The sequence below is a fragment of the Podarcis melisellensis genome, assembly GCF_964234715.1.
Source record: "Podarcis melisellensis genome assembly, chromosome: 2".
NCBI classification, from domain to species: Eukaryota; Metazoa; Chordata; class Lepidosauria; order Squamata; family Lacertidae; genus Podarcis; species Podarcis melisellensis.
In genome coordinates this window covers 56,749,460-56,769,271 of record NC_138529.1, presented here as the reverse complement: position 1 = coordinate 56,769,271, position 19,812 = coordinate 56,749,460, and the positions used below count along the sequence as shown (strand labels likewise).

Here is a 19,812-nt window from a genome sequence, read left to right as displayed (position 1 = left end):
GAGGGGTTAAAACATTGTTAATCACAATATTAAACTGCACCACCTTATCTCAGTTGGACTTTGGTATTTATGCAGTAGGTGATGTTTTAACTGTTGACAAATGCTCTCCTGCAGAGTAACTGTAAACACAGCCATGACCTTCCTTTTCCAGGAAGTGACAGTAGCTGCAGATTGTCACACGGTTTTAAATGCCACATCTTGTAGCTTGTTTAAAGGTAACTGAGCATGGGAAGTTACGGAGAAGAGTCCATAATATTTGTACACTAAAATAAATTGTGTTCATGTTGCACATCCCAAACTAATTCCTACACTATGCCCAGTTTAACCACCTACAGTTTGTTTTTATGCCAACAAACATTCTGCCCTTGAAGTGCTAAGAGTCTAAATTACACAATTTACTGATGGAAAAATGAGCCAGAACAGTTCCCATAGAGTACAGAAGAAGTTGTATGTCAAAATGTGTTGACTATGTTGCATCTTTCAATTAAAATGCTGTACTTCTAAGCACCACTTGGAGGCTTTGCCTCTTTTTGGCTTCCTTGTGTTTGGTGTCTTCCTCAGTTTTTGTTCCTGGAACGTAGCCATCAGATAGCTTCCAGCCTTGCCAAAGACTACTTTGGTTTTAAAGTTAAGTTTATTTCAAACACTTGCTCCTTCCTGAAGCCCAGTGTCCTTTGACTAAGCTGTTATGAGAGAAGATAGGTTGCAGTGTGCTGTCTAATAAGGGTTTTGTCTGAGTCAAAATTTTATAATCAGTTTTATTTTATGGCTTCCTCTTGCGCACCATTCACAGAAGGAGAAGGACACTTAGATCAGACAAAAGGCACCCCACTGCCAGATATGCAAGTGGATATTAACGTCTTGTAGCATATTTTGAAAAGCAATCCCCAAGTACAATTTATTGTTCAGGGACTACCCAGTAAAATGTAGCTTTCCCCAGCTGTCTGCAAAGTAATTATTCAAATGCTTTCCCTGCTGGAGGTGAATCGTTTAGTTATCTTGTTCAAAGCCTTGAATTAAAGGTCTTACTGTCAGTGGTGTCTGAGTTATCACTGCTGATCGAGTACTTTCGCCGTTTCTCTTCCATCTGTAACAAAAGAAAGTGAATATTACACTTACTGTTCAGGAAACTCATTATGGCACCAAATCACTGTTATCTCAGGATATCCACACATCGCATTAACCCAACCATACCAGTGAATACTTAGCCTAATGACAAGAGAATTACCAGGGGCTTAAAGAGTGAAAAAGAACATCACTGAACCACTGCAGTTTAAGGTGCAGTAACACTTCTCTGCCACTTGGGTGTATTTTATTTTTAATCATGCAGAATTCGTGGAAACCAAAACTTTCAAACCAATTCTACAATAAATACAAATTTAAGGAATGTCCATTACTGTGGCGTGGAGAACTCAAGGATACCATGCATCTAAATCTGGATCAAGGTCAGCACTTACTTATAGCCAATTGCCCAATGGAGCAAATGAGTTGATGAAAAGTTTGGGAGAACCCCTTTAGAAACCATCCATGGCCCATAGCGGCAACAGCATCGGTCTTTGACTTGATGTCAAATAAAAGGTGGAAATTATTTTGCTAAGGGGAGATGGTAGTATTGGACAAGAAATAGCCCCATGGTAATGGTTTGAAAATTGAACCACATGGTGGCTGGCTCCATTCAACAAGCCACTGAAATGTAAAATGTTTATCGTGCGGATTTCACCAAGTCAATAACATTTACAAGGGCTTTCACCAAGATTTTAGGACTGACATTCAGAAGGGTTTGAGGGAGAAGTTTCTGTTCCCAGAAATTTATGCTGCTGATTAAGTTTCCTGTATGAAATGGGTTAAAAGACTAGCCTCCTACTGAGCTTTTGCAACTAGGTAAAAAAGAAAGGTAAAGGACCCCTAGATGGTTAAGTCCAGTCAAAGGCAACTATGGGGAGTGGCGGTCATCTTACTTCAGGCCAAGGGAGCCGGCATTTGTCCACAGACAGCTTTCCAGATCATGTGGCCGGCATGATTAAACCGCTTCTGGCGCAAAAGAACACCGTGACAGAAGCCAGAGCACATGGAAACGCCATTTACCTTGAGGAGAGGGTGCCACTATTGATTAAAGATGGCACCTTGGCACAATTTTCCTCAACCCATGACCTTTTATTACAGTACTTTAGCGCCCAAACCAATGAACCACTGCCTATTTAAACTAGAGGATCCACATCAGGATATGACCCAGCACACTCCAGAAGCACAAGAAGCCACTCTGGAGGTTTATTTTTTGGCACAAACCCAATTTCATATTCAAACAGGAGAGAGGGAGGTGCACACCCCAAGATCACCACCAAATCTCTAAGATGGAAGAAGCTAATCTTTACTTCAGTTCATTTATGTCCATACCGCAAGCCAACTGTCTTCCAATTATTCAAAGCCTCACTTGTGTTGCACATTATCACTACCACTCTTTCCGCTGGTACATACAAAGTGGGTGGGTGTGCAAGTATCTCAATGGTCAGAGCTCACGGTAAGTGGTATTGTTTCTACACAACACTAACAAAAAAGCCTATGCGTCCCTCTCACAGTATTTGCATGCAGGTGTGGAAGTTGTTTGCAAAACAAATGATTCCCGAGAGGAAGAAGTATGCCAGATGCCATGTTACATACCAACCCACTGCATCTACATCAATTAACTCTCTGCTATGGTGCATAAGGGTGAATGCACATCTGTGCACAGGTCAGATGTGCATGGAAATCAGATTGCACTCCATATAAACTGTAATGCAGACATGGCCCAAGTTATTTCTAGGAACACTTATTCCTAGAACTCTTATGCTTTCCTTTATTTTTTAAGAACAGTATCCTTGGTTAATTCAAAGCCTTTTTCCTACTGTCCACTGAACCAAGTATATTGAGAGAAAAAGAATATTAAGGGCAGCAGAGATTCACACACCAATTGTACAGAAACCCTGCTGTGAACACACCATCACAGCTAACTGTGCTGGATGTAACTACAGTGATACGCTATGCAGCACAAATGGAGCAGTTGATCCTTACTACACCTATTCTCAATTCCTCCTCCCTTATATATTGCTATCTAGCAACAGATGGCACTACATCTAGTCCAAATTGCACAAGTCATATATCACAAACCTTTCTAGGCCCATGGGGGCATTAGGACTTTTGAGCAAGCGTCATGGGTACCATCCTCCGATCCCTTCACTCCCACCTTCCGGGATGGGGGGGCCCTCCCACAGAGACATAGAAAGAGAAAGCGTGCACATGCACACACATGCCTTACATTTCCAAGCAATGCAGGTAAACGTTGGATCCAGTAAAATTAATCTGAGCTCTTCCAACTTCCTGCATTAGCTCTATGTACTTCTCAAGAGAGGAAAAAGGTAAGCACCCTCAGCCTTTGCAGATGTGGGATGGACACCACAGAAAGGAGATGGCTTGTCCATGCCCAAACAAACATGCATACATTCTTTATACACAAAGCAGCAAAGGTCACTTTGTCTAGGCCTTCCCGTTGCTTCACCTGCCCAGATGAGGGCATAGGTGGCAAATACCCAAGTCTGACAGATAGTTCCCCTTTTCTGGGCTCAGAGCCCAGCACCCCAAGTCCACAGATAAGGATTACATCAAAGCAAGCCCATTAACTTATATCAAAGCAAGTGAGTATAAACATATATGAGCTCATTGCTGCAACAACTACCAATTAATTGTGGGGTTATCTTGACTACCAAGATGGCATTAGTAAATCTTCCAGAACGGTTCACCTTTGGTTGAACACAAACAGGCAGAAGCAGCTCTGGCTACCTCTTTTCTCACGGCAAAGGGGGATTTAAAACCACTCACATAACCTCTGGGTCCTGATTTGGCAAACCCTAACAACAAAGGCCTGCTTTTTTCTGCTGCTTCTGTGCATTTTCAGATTTTCCAAAATACGCCTGGTTTCATCATAACTAAAGAAGTATAAGCCTATTTTAATCCCCAAGTACAACATTATCTCACAAGCTGCCACCATAAGAAAGCAGGGCAGGGGTTCTCTAAGGTACCAATGACTAGATACCATTCACCACCACCACCCTGTTTTTCTTCTTCTAGGAATGAGGAAGGAAAGAACAAAACTGTGGAAAATAGTTTTGTTTGTGGTTTAATCACAAGAGCTATTAGGAGAAAATTGCACTTGATGACAAGACCACAGGATGCTATTATCCTTTGGAAAAGATGACAATCCGCAAAGGAATTCCCATAAATACTAAATCATAAAATCCTAAGCACTGCCTTCATTTCCAGCACATGTGCAATGTTTTACCATGTCACTACGAAGGATAATAACAGCGAAGTAACATAAACATTTTTACTGACAACGCTGTGGTAAAGAATTGCCCTGTCAAAACATGATTAAAATTACTTCTTGACAATATGGCTATATCAATACTTTTCTCCAGTAATTCAGGGGGAACAGATGTTATTAAACCAGCCTTGCACTTCAGGGCCATTAGATTTCAGGGAGAGAGAAAGATGCCGCAGATGGATTTGAAGACAGTTTATGAAGCTGAAATTCCAACTGAGCATCTTCCTACTGGGGTTTTGCTGACCAGGTCAGTTTAAAAAAATAAATACTTAACAGAGCAGCTTCTACTCTTTGGAACTAAGAATGGGCAGAGAAAGATTCATTTGAGGACTTGATATTTGTCCCTCACAAGCTCTCCTGCAAAAAAGTATTTGTGGGGCAAATTAAATGCAAAAATATCCTGAAGGGTGCAAGACTCAGAGCTACAAAATTCTGCTAAGTTCCACTGAGACTTTTACTTCTTAATATTGTTGCCAGCTGTGGCAAAGTTATTTGTGCCAATTCAGAATCCCCTGTGCCACTTCAATGGCACAGGATGCTGTCTGCCCAGTTCCTCGGCACTGAGTTGAAATGGAGAAACACTTGTAGGTGTAGGACGTCCATGAGCATGCACTGCACTCCAGAGCCTAGGTCACTGAATCGGGAGTAAACAAGTTACCTGGCAGAGATCACCAGGCTTCTTCTAGGATACTTAAGCTGTCAGGTGTACAATGATGCTAGTAAAGCCTGTCTCCTCCCCTTTTGCACCAAGTTGAGAGGCTAATGTTCTTTCACACTGCTCCTATAACATGAGAAATTATGGTGAAGTCCTTCTAGGTTAGCAAACAGTCACAATATAATAATCAGCATTTATTTAAAAAACACGCTTTAGTGCTCAAGGGCACCACATGCATTCCTTCAGTATACAACACCCCTGTAAGGATGGCCAGCATTATTATCCTCATATAGCAAATGGGGTCTGGGGTTGAGTGCTCACGGCTTGCCTAATGGCACTGAGTAAGTTTGCTGCAAAGATATAAAAATTCTAGAAGAGTGGCCATGCTAGTCTGTTGCAGCAAAAAAACAATAAAATATTGTTCAACGCCAGCACATTTGTTAAAGTGAGATTTTGTAGGCAAGAGCCTGGTTCATCACATCTACTAACTAAATTTGCCAAAGATGATTAAGCATCTAAGAATGTTTTTATAACCGTCCCAAGGTACTCCTCAAAATCTATGTGCAACAGAATGACAACTATGTTTGACCTTTTTATATTTCTTGAACAACTGAGCCATAGGCATTTATAAAGACCTGACATGCTGTGGGGGCAGTGGTCCTTGCACGGCACAGGTGCCACACACAGAGATGGTAAGGGAAGCCCCAGTGTTGGCAGTAATTTTACTTTATGTACAAAGCAGACCACCAGTAAGCAAGCTAATGTTATTAGGCCTGGCAGATAACTGCAGGAATGTGGGTTGAGAACTTTACTCTTCCAAAAAGAAATTAAGGATGAATGTTCTTTCAAAGGTTTTCTTCAAAGAGCCTCCTAACAGCAAGCTGCATTGTGCTCTCCCCTTTTCCCTTGGAAGAAGAGCTGAGTCAATCCTGCCAGGCTTTGGATGTTATATGCGGTTCCAGAGTCTCTAAATAACCACAACCTGCTGATTAGATTACTAGGTTACCCTATCCAGCAGGGGAAATGACATTCTATGCATTCCTTCCTCTGCTTTACGCATTAGCTGTGTCATTCTCTCAGGCGTAGAAAATTCTGACTTACAATGGCCTGCTCCCTCATTTTATTTGAAAACTTTCACTTGTGGACATATGCATTTTCTTGCTGGATCATTCCAAGCCATCTAGATCAGGAATCTGTTTTCGGTCTCAGCTAGCCAGATACTTATGAAGGCTCACAGCAAGTTACAGGAGGTGATAGTCATTTGTTTGGCCTGAACATGGAGAGCCCACTTAACTTTCATTGCTAAAAACCACTCATAAACTAATCCTCTATTTACATTATTTCTACACGCACTTTTTCTTAAGGTTGATAACGTGCATAAACAAGTCATATATGCAAGCCCAGCAGCCTTGTCCCTCAGAAGTGTATCTCAAGTTCTACAACTTTTCAGAAGGAACAACATTATTCTGTGTGGCATATATTGCAAGGATCTGGCAGAATTCTGGCATAAATTCTAAATTTCTTCCACACAGCTCAATCAGCCAGCCTACCCAGTGTAGGAATAAGTTTTGCAACAGCACTACAATCCACAAAGCCATTGCCTCAAAGTGATACACATACACACACGCGCGCGCGCGCGCACACACACACACACACACACACTTTAAATTGACAATGCTAACTGCAGGAGGCAACTTCTGAGACTTCCCCCTGTGGCAGGTCACTAAGAAGTTGAATAAAATGAGATGCTAATAAGATCTAAAGTACTTTTGCCTGGAAAGTCTCTCCCAGAGTGGCACTCTTTAACATGAAAGCGAGAATTATACAGCAACCGTAATGTGCAAATGCCTAAACCACTCCAACATGTGAATGGAATCTCTATCTTTAATATCACTAATTTATTCAAATACCGTCTTGGGAGAGCAAATTGTAGAAAAGGGAAAAAAAGTGTTTGGTCATCAGATAATCTGCCTTTGGAACGCCTTACTTAACAGTGTCCCATTTGGGGCTCAAATTTCCCCATCCCTAGTCATTTTTTATCCTATGGTGGTCAAGGGAAACGCACACACTGAATTCTGTGTTCTCTCAAGTTGTGGTACGGCTGAAAGAAACCACTTTCCTGTTTGTTCTTCCTACATACCTGAATAATAAAAAAAAAGAAAACAGCACCCCCGGTGGCATGTTAGGAATCTTCTTTCTGAATCTGTAATTCTTCTCTAGCAATCCATTTTCAGACACTTTTCTTTTTGTCAGTTAAAAACACACGGGACAGCTCACTGCCTTTTAGCTTTCATGGAAACTGCTTGGTAACTTCTAGAAAATACAGCTAACCTTTTTCCTTAAAAAGTATCTTACTGATCCTTGGGTTTTCATTCTCTTCTTTGTATTTTCTTTGCTCCGTGCCATAAAACATTCCCTTCTACAGTTTGTGAATCAAAACTATGTAAGGCCTAGGTAACCCTAGGCTGCATCACTTGATTGAATAATACTCTATACCAAATAATAATAATAACATAATTTGGGGGGGGGGGCGGAATGGCTAGAACTATTTGCAGTCATACAGCATTCACAGCCGTATAAAACTTCACTTGCACTATAAAGTGATCCAAGACCCACATTTAGTACCTCAGTAAAAACTAGGCCTCACTCAAGGTTCAGACAAGAGGGCTTATTAATCTGAAAAGAATGAGTCCAAGCCAGGTGCTCTAAATTCCTCTTCTACAATAAAAAGCAAAGAGGTCGTTCTCATGGTTCTCAAAGGCTATCAATCAAATTCAGATTTCTGGGGCTTTTGTGTATGATAAGAGCCCACAGTGAGTGCAAAATACTCTAAGCCCATCTTCAAGCCTGAAGCTAGTAAAGCAAATGAGGTTTAAAGCTTTTTAGTCATGCCCCTCCACACCTGCTCCATCGACTAGTGTTTGACTAGCTTCAAGTTTCAAAGTGATGGAGCACTGCATGCGAGAGGTCCGATCCCTGTTGCTTCCAGGTAGGACTGGCGAAAGAAAGCTTTTGCTTGAAACCTGGGAGAGCCATAGGCAGCCAGTGTAGAAAATACTGAGCTAGGCAGAACCAGTGTGGTCTGACTGTGCTGCTTCCTACACTCCTAAGATTGGCTCAGAGCACATCTGAAAATTAAGCTCCTAGATCTCATTTTGTCATCTTTCTGACCAAGCTGACATTTTGTTTAGCTTGTGCTCTGCATTTTTCAAACTTAAGATGCTGGGAAATAATAATATAGCTAACTTTTCCATTCTATTATTAATATTAATATTGCTATTGCTACTACTACACCTTTCCCCCTAGCACAACTTTCATTAAAAGCAGTCAGTTCCCAAAAGCCTGTTGGAACAAGAAAGTCTTCACCTGCTGTGGCAAGACCAACAAAGAGGAGGCCAGTCTAGCTTCTCTAGGGAGGGAGCAGCTACCGATAAGTCCTGTTCCTGCATCTCTACCAATTGTGCCTGAGAGGGTAGAGAAACTGAAAGAAGGGCAGGTTCCTATGACGGAATATGGTTTTTCAGAGAGCTTGGACCTAAGCCCTGTAGACCTTTATAACCAAAATGCTGAACTGTGCCCAGAAACAGACTGGTAGCCAGTGGAAGTGTTGTAGCAATATGCTTCCTATAACCAGCCTGGTCAACAATCTGGCTATTTTTATTGGTTTTACCTGGACTGAACCAATGGGAACTCTTAACATTTCCCTCCGTGGCAAACAAAAGAGAGGCACATTATGAAAGAAGAGAAGTGACCTTCCAAAAAGAGCTTTAGCACTATAAAGTTTGGGATTCTTATGTCCTAAGTTCAATACCATGGAACAGAAGGATATACACAAGCCAATAAGACAATAAAATATGGATAAAGTTCCCTCTATAGTATCTATATGGTTCAATAAATATTTTATTTAAATGGTTCAATAAATATTTTATTTAATGCATAGAACTGACTTGGCACTCATTGTGTTTATGTTCTGTACTTGTTAGTATTTTAAGATGCTTAACCACACTTAGGATGTAATCCTAACCATGCTTTAAAACTACAGTCCTAATCTCATTAATCTGGGAGTAAACGCCATTGAACTCAATAGGATTTACTGCTGAGTAGACATGGTAGGACTGAGCTCTTTGTTCCCTGCCCCTTCCACATATCTAACTATCCTAGCTGGTTTTCTCTTGGATAATTTTTATTTTTAGCCTTCTACTTATTCCAAGAAAGAGAAGTTTCCAAACTGATAATAAGGCCCTCTACTGGAGGAAAGAACAAAGTTGAGAAGGGGAGTAGACTAACTAAACATATCCAAAAAGAAACTCCTGCATTTGCACCATCAAGCATGACACACACACTGGGTGATACCTTGCACCTCTACCACGGGAGAGAGGTTTTCCTGGTGCATAACTGAAAAGCAAAAGTGACCCACCCCCCCTCCATGCGGTATACACCAAGTTTTGGTGTTTGTGTCCAATAATTCAGTTTTTCTTCTTCTTTTAAAGAACCCTGTGAATTCTAGTTCTCATTTTTAAGTTATTTTCTGGATTTCAATGAGAAATATGCCATAGAATCAGAAACACAGAATCAAACAAAAAAGCTTCAATTGTTTTTCAGTCCCTGTGTTTACATATCAATCATCTTCAATACTATACTCATTTTTTCCCATTTGAGACAAACAACTTCAGAATAACAATACAAGACAATAACTGCAGCATTCCCATTAGTTGTGTGTGGGGATCCTGTGGAAAGGATGTGGAAATTATTGCCTTCTCCAGTCTCAGATACAAACCCCCAGCATAACTAGGTGCTTCCCATCCCTGACAGAAATGCTTTCACTAAAAAGTAATCAATTTCCCCTAAAACGACACAAAGTAGTAGTTATGCACATATCTGAATATGTAATGCACTACACGTTTCAACATCTAAAAATATGACAGACTTGAATACCTGAGGGAGCAGCAACTAATAAAAGACCATGAAGGAAAAGTCCCATTATATTTAAAGCCCTGCACTTAGCCTTGCTTTTGGATTACAGTGGTACCTCGGGTTACATACGCTTCAGGCTACATACACTTCAGGTTACACACTCCGCTAACCCAGAAATAGTGCTTCAGGTTAAGAACTTTGCTTCAGGATGAGAACAGAAATCGTGCTCTGGCGGCACAGCAGCAGCAGGAGGCCCATTAGCTAAAGTGGTGCTTCAGGTTAAGAACAGTTTCAAGTTAAGAACAAACCTCCGGATCGAATTAAGTACTTAACCCGAGGTACCACTGTATGTAGAAACTGAATGGGAGATTGACCTGTGTGGAAAGTATGGGCTGTGTGCCTCCTGTAAACATTTTCCACTTAATAGGTCCCGTTGCAAAGGATGACTCCAATAATTGTAGTCATCTTTCTAAACAAAGATAAAAGTTACTTCCTGCTTCTTCCTCTGCCAGCTCCAACATATGAAAAATCTAGATCCATTCAATCTAGCTTCACTCCTGGTTTTGACACGGAAACAGCCTTGATCGCACAAGTGAAAGGACAGGGAGAGCGAGACCCTTCCAATTTTCCTGCACTTCAGTGACCAACTCTGCTTAGTTTCCAAACAAACCAACTTCAAAACACTGGCTATGAAGTTGGCTTGTTTAATTATGTTGGATACAGCTCATGTACATAGTGATAAACCACAGTATAGGATCACAAGCTAACTTGGCCAGTGTTAAGGCTCAATAACGGACTAGGTCAGCAGAACCATCATTTTCATGACAACCCTTGTCACAAGTCTGGCAAATCTGGAACTATACTTCATAATCTGACAACACTGATGGTCTTTACTTGGACTTTGGTTTAACCCATGTGCAACTGTATTCATTCTATGTGCCTATTTTATTGCTTTGCTTTTCATCTTTTGATTTTTTTCACCCACCTGAAGAATCAAGTTTGTATTTTGTGGGTGCCTATAGATCTAGTGTTGTCGCTGGAGGCCACATTATGCACCTCCTGCCATCAGCTTCAATCCCTGCTGGCCCAACTACAGTTATTCCTGTTCCAGTAGTATCTGTAAATTAAACTACTACACTGCACAGGCGACTACTTTACAAATTTCTCAGAAACTTTAGTTATTTCAAAATATAGTGACTATGCTGCTAACCGAGACTGGCTATAAGAAGATTGAGGGTTGCTTACAATCAAGCAGTGCCTAAGTTTTATTAAATGAATGAATGAATGAATGAATGAATGAAGAAAACTGTAAGTTGCTTGTCCAGCTAACAGTGGCTGCCAGTCAGTTTCTGGGCACAAGTGGTGGTGCTGGCCTTTAAAGCTCTAAATGGCTGGGGACTTGGGTTTCTAAGGGGAATGAAGGATAGTGAAGTGGTAAAGAATCTACTTTGCATGCAGAAGGTCCCAGGTTCAATCCCTGGCATCTCCAGAAACTCCTGTCTGAAACCCTGGAGAGCGGCTGCCTATCAGTGTGGACAGAGCTGAGCTAGATGGACCAATGGCTTGACCCAGTTGATGGCAACTTTCTATGATCCTAAAGGGCTGCCTCCTTCCACATGAGTCTCCCCAACGGTTGGCATTTGTCACCTGAGGCTTTTCTGCAAGCCCCCTTCTTCTGAAGGTGGTAGTTAGAGAGGGGGCCTTTTCAGCTGTGGTGTCCCCACATTTGGAACTCCCTTCCCAGGGTCAGCTCACCTAGCCCGATTCCAGAATACATTTTTATATGCCCAGGTCTTCTAGGATGTCAGCTAGATGATTTTAACCTGGTGATTTTAACTGTTCTCTGCTGGTTTTGGATACTCTGCATTTTTGTGCTCTGCTGTATTACTTTACATAGCTTTAATCATCAGCAGCTATTGGATTTGTTCTATTATCTTGCAAGCTGTTGTGCGAGTTTGCTGTCTGAAGACAGCATGTAAACATTTTATTTATTTATTTAGCAGAGCATCAGTATAAAAATGCCGCTTTGAAAGCATTGTTTGGCCATATTCAGAGGTCACCGAACACCACATATTTTCTCTCTCTCCTACCCCATGACTCATGCAGCTTCCATCTGAAATTGCTTGGTCTCTGGTATCCAAAAAGCAGCTGGTAGATGGATCCAGTGAAACTACTCTACATTTTTGTCTGTGCAATCACCCAGCAAAAAGCTACCAAAGAGTTGCATTCAGACATTTCAAGATGCAACAAGGGCTCAATTACTCTGATTGAGGGGTTAAACTAGCACTGTGTACTTCTTAGAGTTGAGTATTTTTGATTTTGCTTTAGCCATGCTCACTATCTTGGTTCCTGGAGCAACTTCTAAGCTCATTTAAATTTAAAACAAAACTCTTGTGTTCACTTTGTCTGCTTTGCATTTTTCCATATCTAGGAGGATTTTTTTATCACACATATTTATGATCCTACTTTCCCTTTCTGACTCTCTTTATTCTGCTAACCCTTTGGTTATCCAAAGACATATCCAGACAAACTAGCAACAGAGACAGACAAGAGTGGCTGGGGAAACCCAGTCAGATGGGCGGGCTATAAATAATAAATTATTGCTATATTATTATTAAGTTAATGACAACAGATGTTAATCTAGATATAGGGAGGAGAGATGGGCATCACCAACATAGTAATGTCTAAGCATACCAATAATAAAATGCAACTAAGCATAGCCCACTCTAAACAGAATTATTGAAAGATGGTGGGTAGCCAAAGACAGAAGATGCATGCTTCAGGCCTTAATTTTGGAATCCTACAATAACTGGCAAATATGCACCTTGAAAATGATTTGGCAACCAACTTTCAAAGCCAGCTGCTGGCTGCACTACTAGCAAAGGGAGAAAAATAACTTCTACTGTCTACAGCTTTTAACTGAAAGCTATCTATCAGTGAAGTCATAGTGCTTAATGTGTGAGACTAGGACCTGGGAGACCAGCGTTCAAATCTCCACTTGGCCACGAAACTCACTGGATGACCTTGGGCTAGTCTCAGTTTAACCTAACTGACAGGGTTGTTGCAGAGATTAAAGAAAGAGAGGTGAGAACCAGCTATGCCACCTTGAACTCCTTTGAAAAAAGGTGGGATATAAATGGAATGAATAAATAAAATTATAAATAAACTCAAGAGTAGCAACCCTAGCAGCAAATTTATCTTCTCCACAGTTATCTGTGCACTATTGTCCCAAACTATTCAACATCTTCCCCAAATCAGAAGCAGCTCCAACGTATGTATCTGACAACTGACAACTTAAGTCATACTTCAGTCTTCTGTTCCCACAACTTCTCACCTCCCATTTTCTGTTATTTATAGAACAGGAATTCTGTTATTTATAGAACAAGATCAGAAGGTTAATGAAAAATGTGTGTTAGTGCCAGAGGAGTACCCAGGCCTCCATTCACACAGCCAGATTTGACAGGTTACAACTTTCACTACTCATTTTTAACTTCATACAAACAAGGTTAAGGGAGGGTAAACATAGTCAGGCCTTAAGATTCTTGGAATCAGAACAGAAGTTAATGCGACTTTAAGATACCTATTTGGACTAGCATGACAGAAGTCCACAGAAGTCAAAGTTTCAATCTTTTCAATAATTATATAAACAAGGCAATTTCAGCAGGGACAGCTTTTCTCAATTCTGCATGATAAAAGCGTTTCCTGACAAAACTTCCTCTTTTACCTAACATTAAAAGTTCTGTCCTCCTCAACATCTGACCATGTCAATGCAGGCAACTATAGTTATTCCAATTATATCCTCAGTGGCAACAACCTTAGGGAAATTTTGAGTAAGGCCAGCCTCCATAAGCAAGGAATATGTTTACCTTCCTGCCCTGTTTCAGCAGCCTTGGCTGTCAAAACCCAAGCTGAATTTTCCTACAGCAAACTTGACCTTTATACAAACTATTTTTCATTCAGTCTCAAATATGCCTCAACTTCAGGGGCCAGCAAATGTTTAAAGGTCAAGTATAGTTCTTAAAGGCCAATATTCCTTAACCCCAGTGAGAAGATGAGGGAAGTGATCTGCTGCCCTATCAGGAGCCAAAGACTCATTTGCAAAGGTCTTTCTGATATTATTTTGCATGTAGATTTACCAAATTAGTGCACTGCGTTTAATGACAGTTGGAGGAATAATCAATTGCCTGTTTGCAAACAGCTGCTGCTGCTGTGCATAAGGTTCACAGCACCTAGGGATCTATACAGATGCATCTGAAATTCAGTTGCTTTTTGCAATGATCAGGTGCATTTTCATCTTCCTCAACTTAAAACTACAAATGCAATTTCTAAGAGGGGTGCTGACAGATTCCCTAGCATTTGAAAAGGCAATTAGGATATTATATTCAATTTAGGTCTAAAATTAAAATGCTGTTAGCCGCACGATCAAAGACGGGCATTTGATTTGTAGGGAAAATGTGCTCAAAGTTTCAAGGGTGGAGGGCAAAGAGATTAATTTATATCCCAGAGTGACAGCTGGGAGGCCCCAACAATTTGCAAAGCTACTTGAAGAAATCAACCTTCTGGAGATTATGTTTTTTCTTTATGCAAACATAAGCAAGGAGAGAAGAGATTAAAATGTTTGCTTCTATGAACTCAATTCCACAGAAGATGAAGGAGAGTAAGCAAGACAAAATGAGAAATGAAAGGGACACGTGGAAAAAGCAAGGACCATCAAGCATCATTTACTTAGGAATGAAGAGTAACAGAGGAAGATGACTGAGGGAGAAACAGGCAAAGAGAAAGTGACTATCTTTGAGATGCTTTGAGGGAGATTAACCAACAGTTAAATGCTAACCTGCATTTCTGTTTACTTCTAAGTTTCTGGACAATAACCCAGAATCTACCAAGCAGTCCTCGTGATTTATGGTACTTCCAGGTGTTCACAGTCCCACCAAAGGAAGGCGGCATCCACATATCAACAAGTAGCAGACAAAAAGGATGAGGATTGCAATTAAGAACAGGAATACAGAGTGAGCATGATCATGTTGCTGTGGGGCTTACTGAAGCTAGAGAAGATGGGCACCTGGGCATCCTTGAGGGCTGCTAATACTATTAAGGACTACAGGAGAAGCAAAGTTATACAGAAGAGACATAGTCACAGTGTGCCAGCAATGGAAAAGTATCAAAAGAAGGTATGACTGTCTCAGTGGCACAGGAAAATAGCAAGGGGTGTGTGTGACAGAATAACTGACAATTTAACAGAAGGGTAAGGAGATTCCATTGAAGCATGGGTCACAGCAAAGTGCAGAATGCATCAAAGAATGTTAAAGAGGCAAGAGAACAATCTTGGGTAAGAGTAGGAAGCTCAGGCACTGCTACAAAAATCACATGTAAAAGGAAGTCAAGACTTCCTTTTACATGTGATTTTGGAAAAGGAGCAGAGAAAAAATGGAAGGTGGGATGGGGTAGGCAAGCTGTATGGGAAAGTTTTTTTTGTTTTAAAAAAGATTAACACTCATTTTAAATAAGTGTTGAAGGAGGCCTAATCTAATCCCGTGGGAAACACAAGAATGAAGGACTGGGAGGGACAGGGTGAGCTATGTGTTTATTTTCATTCCATGTTGATTCTGAGCATCTTCCGACACCCAAATTAGCCTAAAGATTCCCAGCCATTTGTTTGCTTTCTCCTTCACCAGTATTCAACCTCCCACCATGATGAAGCTCAGGAGGCTGAAGGCCAGAGGTAGTTCACACAGTGCCCTACAGACATTGCTGAACTATAATTCCCATCATCCCTGACCTGCTGACTGTGCTGGCCGGGACTGGTGGGAGCTGGAGTCCAACACCACCTGCAGGGCCACAGGAACCTCACCCTTGGCTGAAGGGTATCTCCCCCTATTCAGAATGCCTGCCCTCAGCCTGGAAAAGATGACTGACCAAGCCCGGGAAAGACAGAAAGGTGTTCAGCACTTGGGGGGGGGGGCGACAGAGAGTATAAGCGGCACCTGTAGCAGAGAAGACTGTTTGAGTGAAGAAAGACCTGCAGGGGTTAAGCTGACAAGAGGACTCAGCCCTAGAGACCAAACAACCATAATGGAAGAAAAGGCCTTTTGGTTTAACCGTGGGGGAGGTAGCATCTGTCCTCAGGGTCATGTAAACCACAACCAGCCCACACACTTCTGGGACGAGGGGTGGGCTTCCAGGGCAGAGCCTGCGCCTTGCAGGTCTCTGTCCCTCTGACTCCATATAAATGCACTGTATAGATAGAAAGCAGCCGCAAGCGGGGCATCGGGTGTCCGCACGAGGGGTGGGGGCAGCAGGGCAGGAAAAGAGGATGCGCCGCCCTCAGGAGGAATGCCCAGCCCAGCCCAGGCAAAGTGCAAAGCCTGCAAGGAAGTGCAGGGAGGGAGGGAGGGATTCAGTGGCAGAGATGGAGGAAGAGATGAGACGCCCCCGGAGGAGCCCGTTGGGAGCCGGGAGAGTTTGAGAAGGTAAACAACAGCCACGCCCCCTACAGTCCTTCTCCCCACCGCGCAGCTCCGTCGCAGCCGTTGCCTGTACATTTCCACTCCCAAATCTCTCCATGCCCCCCAGCGGCGCGACTCTCGCCCTGCCCCCTCCCAGCCCGGGCAACCGCCCACCGCCCTCGCTGGGCTGTGTAGCCCGGCTGCAAAAGCCACCGGCACCCCGGAAAAGCCTGCGCCCTTCCAAGCCCACCCGGGCTCGCCCACCCTCGCCAAGGAAAGGCGCCTCTTCTTCTCGTCTGCCTGCCTGCCTGCCTCCTGGGCGCATTGTTTGTGTCTGTTGCAGGAGCTGGCAGGGACCCCACAACCCTAGCACGTGAGAGGAGCGGATCATGTGGGTGCAGCTTCAAGACATGCAAAGGCTCCAAAACGTGCTGCGTATCAACAAAAATGAAACTCGTGTCTCTGCTAATTGCCGCGCGAACCTCTTTACTCGCGGATACAGGGCACAACACACACACACACACGCCGCGCACTTTTCGCCCGCCACCCTTTTTTGCCCCTCGAGCGCCTTCTTCCCCCTTCCACCTCAATAAAACGTGTCTAACTCCCCTCTCCCGGCCACCCTCTTGCTTCGAGACCTTTTGGGGTTAGCTCTGCCGCAGTCATTAATTCGAGGAAACGTTTCCTGAGGCTTCTGATCCTTTAAAAAGTTGTTGTTTACATTCCTGCCGCCTCCCTTTTAAAACATGACTGACCAACATGCGCAATCCATGTCTAAAAACGCTACACACTCTTCCACCCCCAATCCTCCTTTGCAGGCAGCACAGTCAGGGAGCAGTAAAACAAATGCAGGGGGGGGATCGAGAGAAGCTGCAAAAAAAATAAAAAATGGAGCAATTCTCCACCCTTTTTACCTTGCCTGGGAAAGAGCGTCCTCCAAGAGTTGAGACTGTCCCTCGGGTTACCAGAGAGGTGTGGGGAGAGATGCTCCAAAAACGTAACCGCTCATGGAATCTCCCTTTGCAAAGACTAATCCGGCACCATTGCGCAGGGGGCAAACCATCCCCCTTGTAGGATCCGAAGATGATGCCCTTCTTTTAGGAGTAGATACAAAGTAACTCCATGGATGCAAAATTAAAAACAAAAACAACAAAAAATCAATTCCAAAGAATTGCTTCCAGCTGAGATGGCCGCTCTGTGCAAAATCCAGCGAGCCCTGCGTGTTCCTATTTCTTTTTTAAATCCAGACTTCTTTTCGGATCTCTTTGCAATTGCCCGAAATCCTGCTGCGACTGCCCTTTTTCTTCTTTTCTCTTCCGACCCCCCTTTTCCCCTGCTGGCGAAGAAGGGACTTCTTCAAAGGAGTAGTATATAAATTAGGGTGATGCTGGCGGTTTCACCCCACCTTCTTCCTCCCCCCCACGCCCCCTCGCACCCCCTTCCCTCAATTTCTTATTTTCTTGTTTGTTGTTTCTCCCTGACGAGCAGCAGGTCCAGGTGCAGCGGCGGCAGCGGCGGCGGCGGCAGTAGCAAACGTGGGTCCCATCCCTGATTGTGTTCGGCATGTGTTGCCTCCCACCCCAACGCACCGCTCACCCACCACCCCTCCCTCGCCTTCACCTCCCTCCGATGCGCTGAGTCCCCATCTCTTTTCTCTTGTGCCCTGGGCAGCTGGAAAGAGGTCGGGTTGCATACACGGGCTCGCTCTCCTTTTCTCCCTCTCTCCTTCTCTCCCTCTCTCTCTACAAGCCTGATCAGGTCACTTTCGCAATGATCTTCAGCCTCGCGCGCGCACACAACGGCGGCAGCAGTGCACACACAGATCACAGAGCTGCAACACTTTCTTTGCTTCCTCCCCTTCTCATATATACACACTCCCCCTCTTTTTTCCTCCCTCTCTCTCTCTCGGCGCCCCCCCCCCCGTACCGCGCCGCTTTCACCTCCCCGGAGCTATGCACAGGCGTACACACTAGCCTGCTGCTGCAACCTTACAAAAAATAAGCTTATACTTAACAAAATCTTTTGGCGCCATATTAATGACGTACTTCAAATTTGCCATTTCTTCCTGCGTCAAAAAGACGTTTCTTGCAAATAACAGATGAGGTGCAAGGCGGGCGGCGAGGGATATTAAGGGGAAAGAAACGCCGAGCAAGAAACCTCTTCCGCGGAAAGGAGGAAAGAGACCCTCGCAGCGAAAACCGCGCGTGGGGACTGGGGGGGGGGGAGCTCGCATTCGCTAGGAGGGCACGGGAGGTGAGGGAGTGAAGCAAGCGGGGGGGGGGAGGAGGTTGCAAATCGAGATCGGAACGGAATCGTTTTCCCGCGGGTCACAAAAGTTACGCGGCCACCTCTGTGCTGAAATACTACCACTCTGGAGAGAGACGGGCATGGGGGGGTCGCTTTTAATTCAAATAGTTATCCAGATCACTTACAGCCGGGAGCATGCTGACGTTAAGCACTTGCTCCTTTTCAGCAACCGTGCCAAAAGGGGGGAAGAGAGAGATTGAAAGCTGGGGTTGAACGGCATGATTCGACACCCCCTCCCTACACACAGATATGGGGGGGGGCGCTTAACATTTTGCCCCATTGAGCCGTGTTTGTTTCGATCCCTCTTTTACTACCAAAAGGTTTCCACAGGGCAAAGAGGAAAAAGAACTTTGCCCAGTTTGCACAGGAAGAAGAGGAGCCAGGTCCGCCCTCCTGTAGTTCTCGACTTGACCTTGTGATGCACAAACAATACACTTCAATCCGTTGCTGGAAGGGTGTTTGTTGCTGTTGCTCTTGCCTGTCTGTTTTCTGTGGTGGCGGCGGCAGCAGCAGCCGCCGCTGAGAAGAGCTCCAACATCCAGCTGGCCACACCCACCGCTGCCTGCTTGAGGCAGGCACCTACTTCTCATAAAATAACAGTTATTTCACGCAGGGGAGGCCTTCTGCCTGATCAACTGTCGCCCACTCAAGGCAGCAGCCTCCCCCAAGTGCCTCCTTAAGCATCGCACACCACCACCACTTGTTAATAATGCTTTGCCTTTCTAGAGTGGTTCCCACTTAACTGAGAACCTTGTGCATTTTCAAAAGTAGAACTTTCCTCAGGAGCTGCTGCTCAAAGCTCTGGGTTCAAGATGTAGGCTTGCTAAGGGATTTTACACTGGTACATGTGCAAGTGCTATTCAGATGTGGTAGGAAAACCAGATATCCCTCCCAGCATAGGGTTTCTTATTGAGATGATAGCTACATTCTCCTAACACTCAACATTGCAGTATTGTTGTGGTTAGGGGAAACATAAAGTGCTATGCTGTTGCAGTTCAGGCAGCATCTCCAAGATATCAGACAGCGCTACCTGGAGATGCCAGGGATGGAACCTGGGACCTTCTGCAAGCAAAGCAGATGTCCTATCACTGAGCTACCACCCTTGTCCTAAAATATGAAGGTATTTATATATTTAC

The 19,812-nt window shown here is 43.7% G+C and overlaps 1 protein-coding gene across 1 annotated transcript in view; it reads right to left on the bottom strand.

Moving 5' to 3' along the window:
- The window catches only part of JADE2 (jade family PHD finger 2), a 139,765-nt gene extending 121,443 nt beyond the window's left edge, over positions 1-18,322 (bottom strand). The window contains exons 1-2 of the mRNA XM_081893298.1: positions 17,284-18,322; positions 1,030-1,087 (exon numbers count right to left, since the gene is read on the bottom strand). Of these exons, the coding sequence (XP_081749424.1) occupies positions 1,030-1,087 (58 nt within the window). The 5' untranslated portion in view covers positions 17,284-18,322. The remainder of the gene's footprint in view (positions 1-1,029; positions 1,088-17,283) is intronic.
- Positions 18,323-19,812: the final 1,490 nt, after the last annotated feature.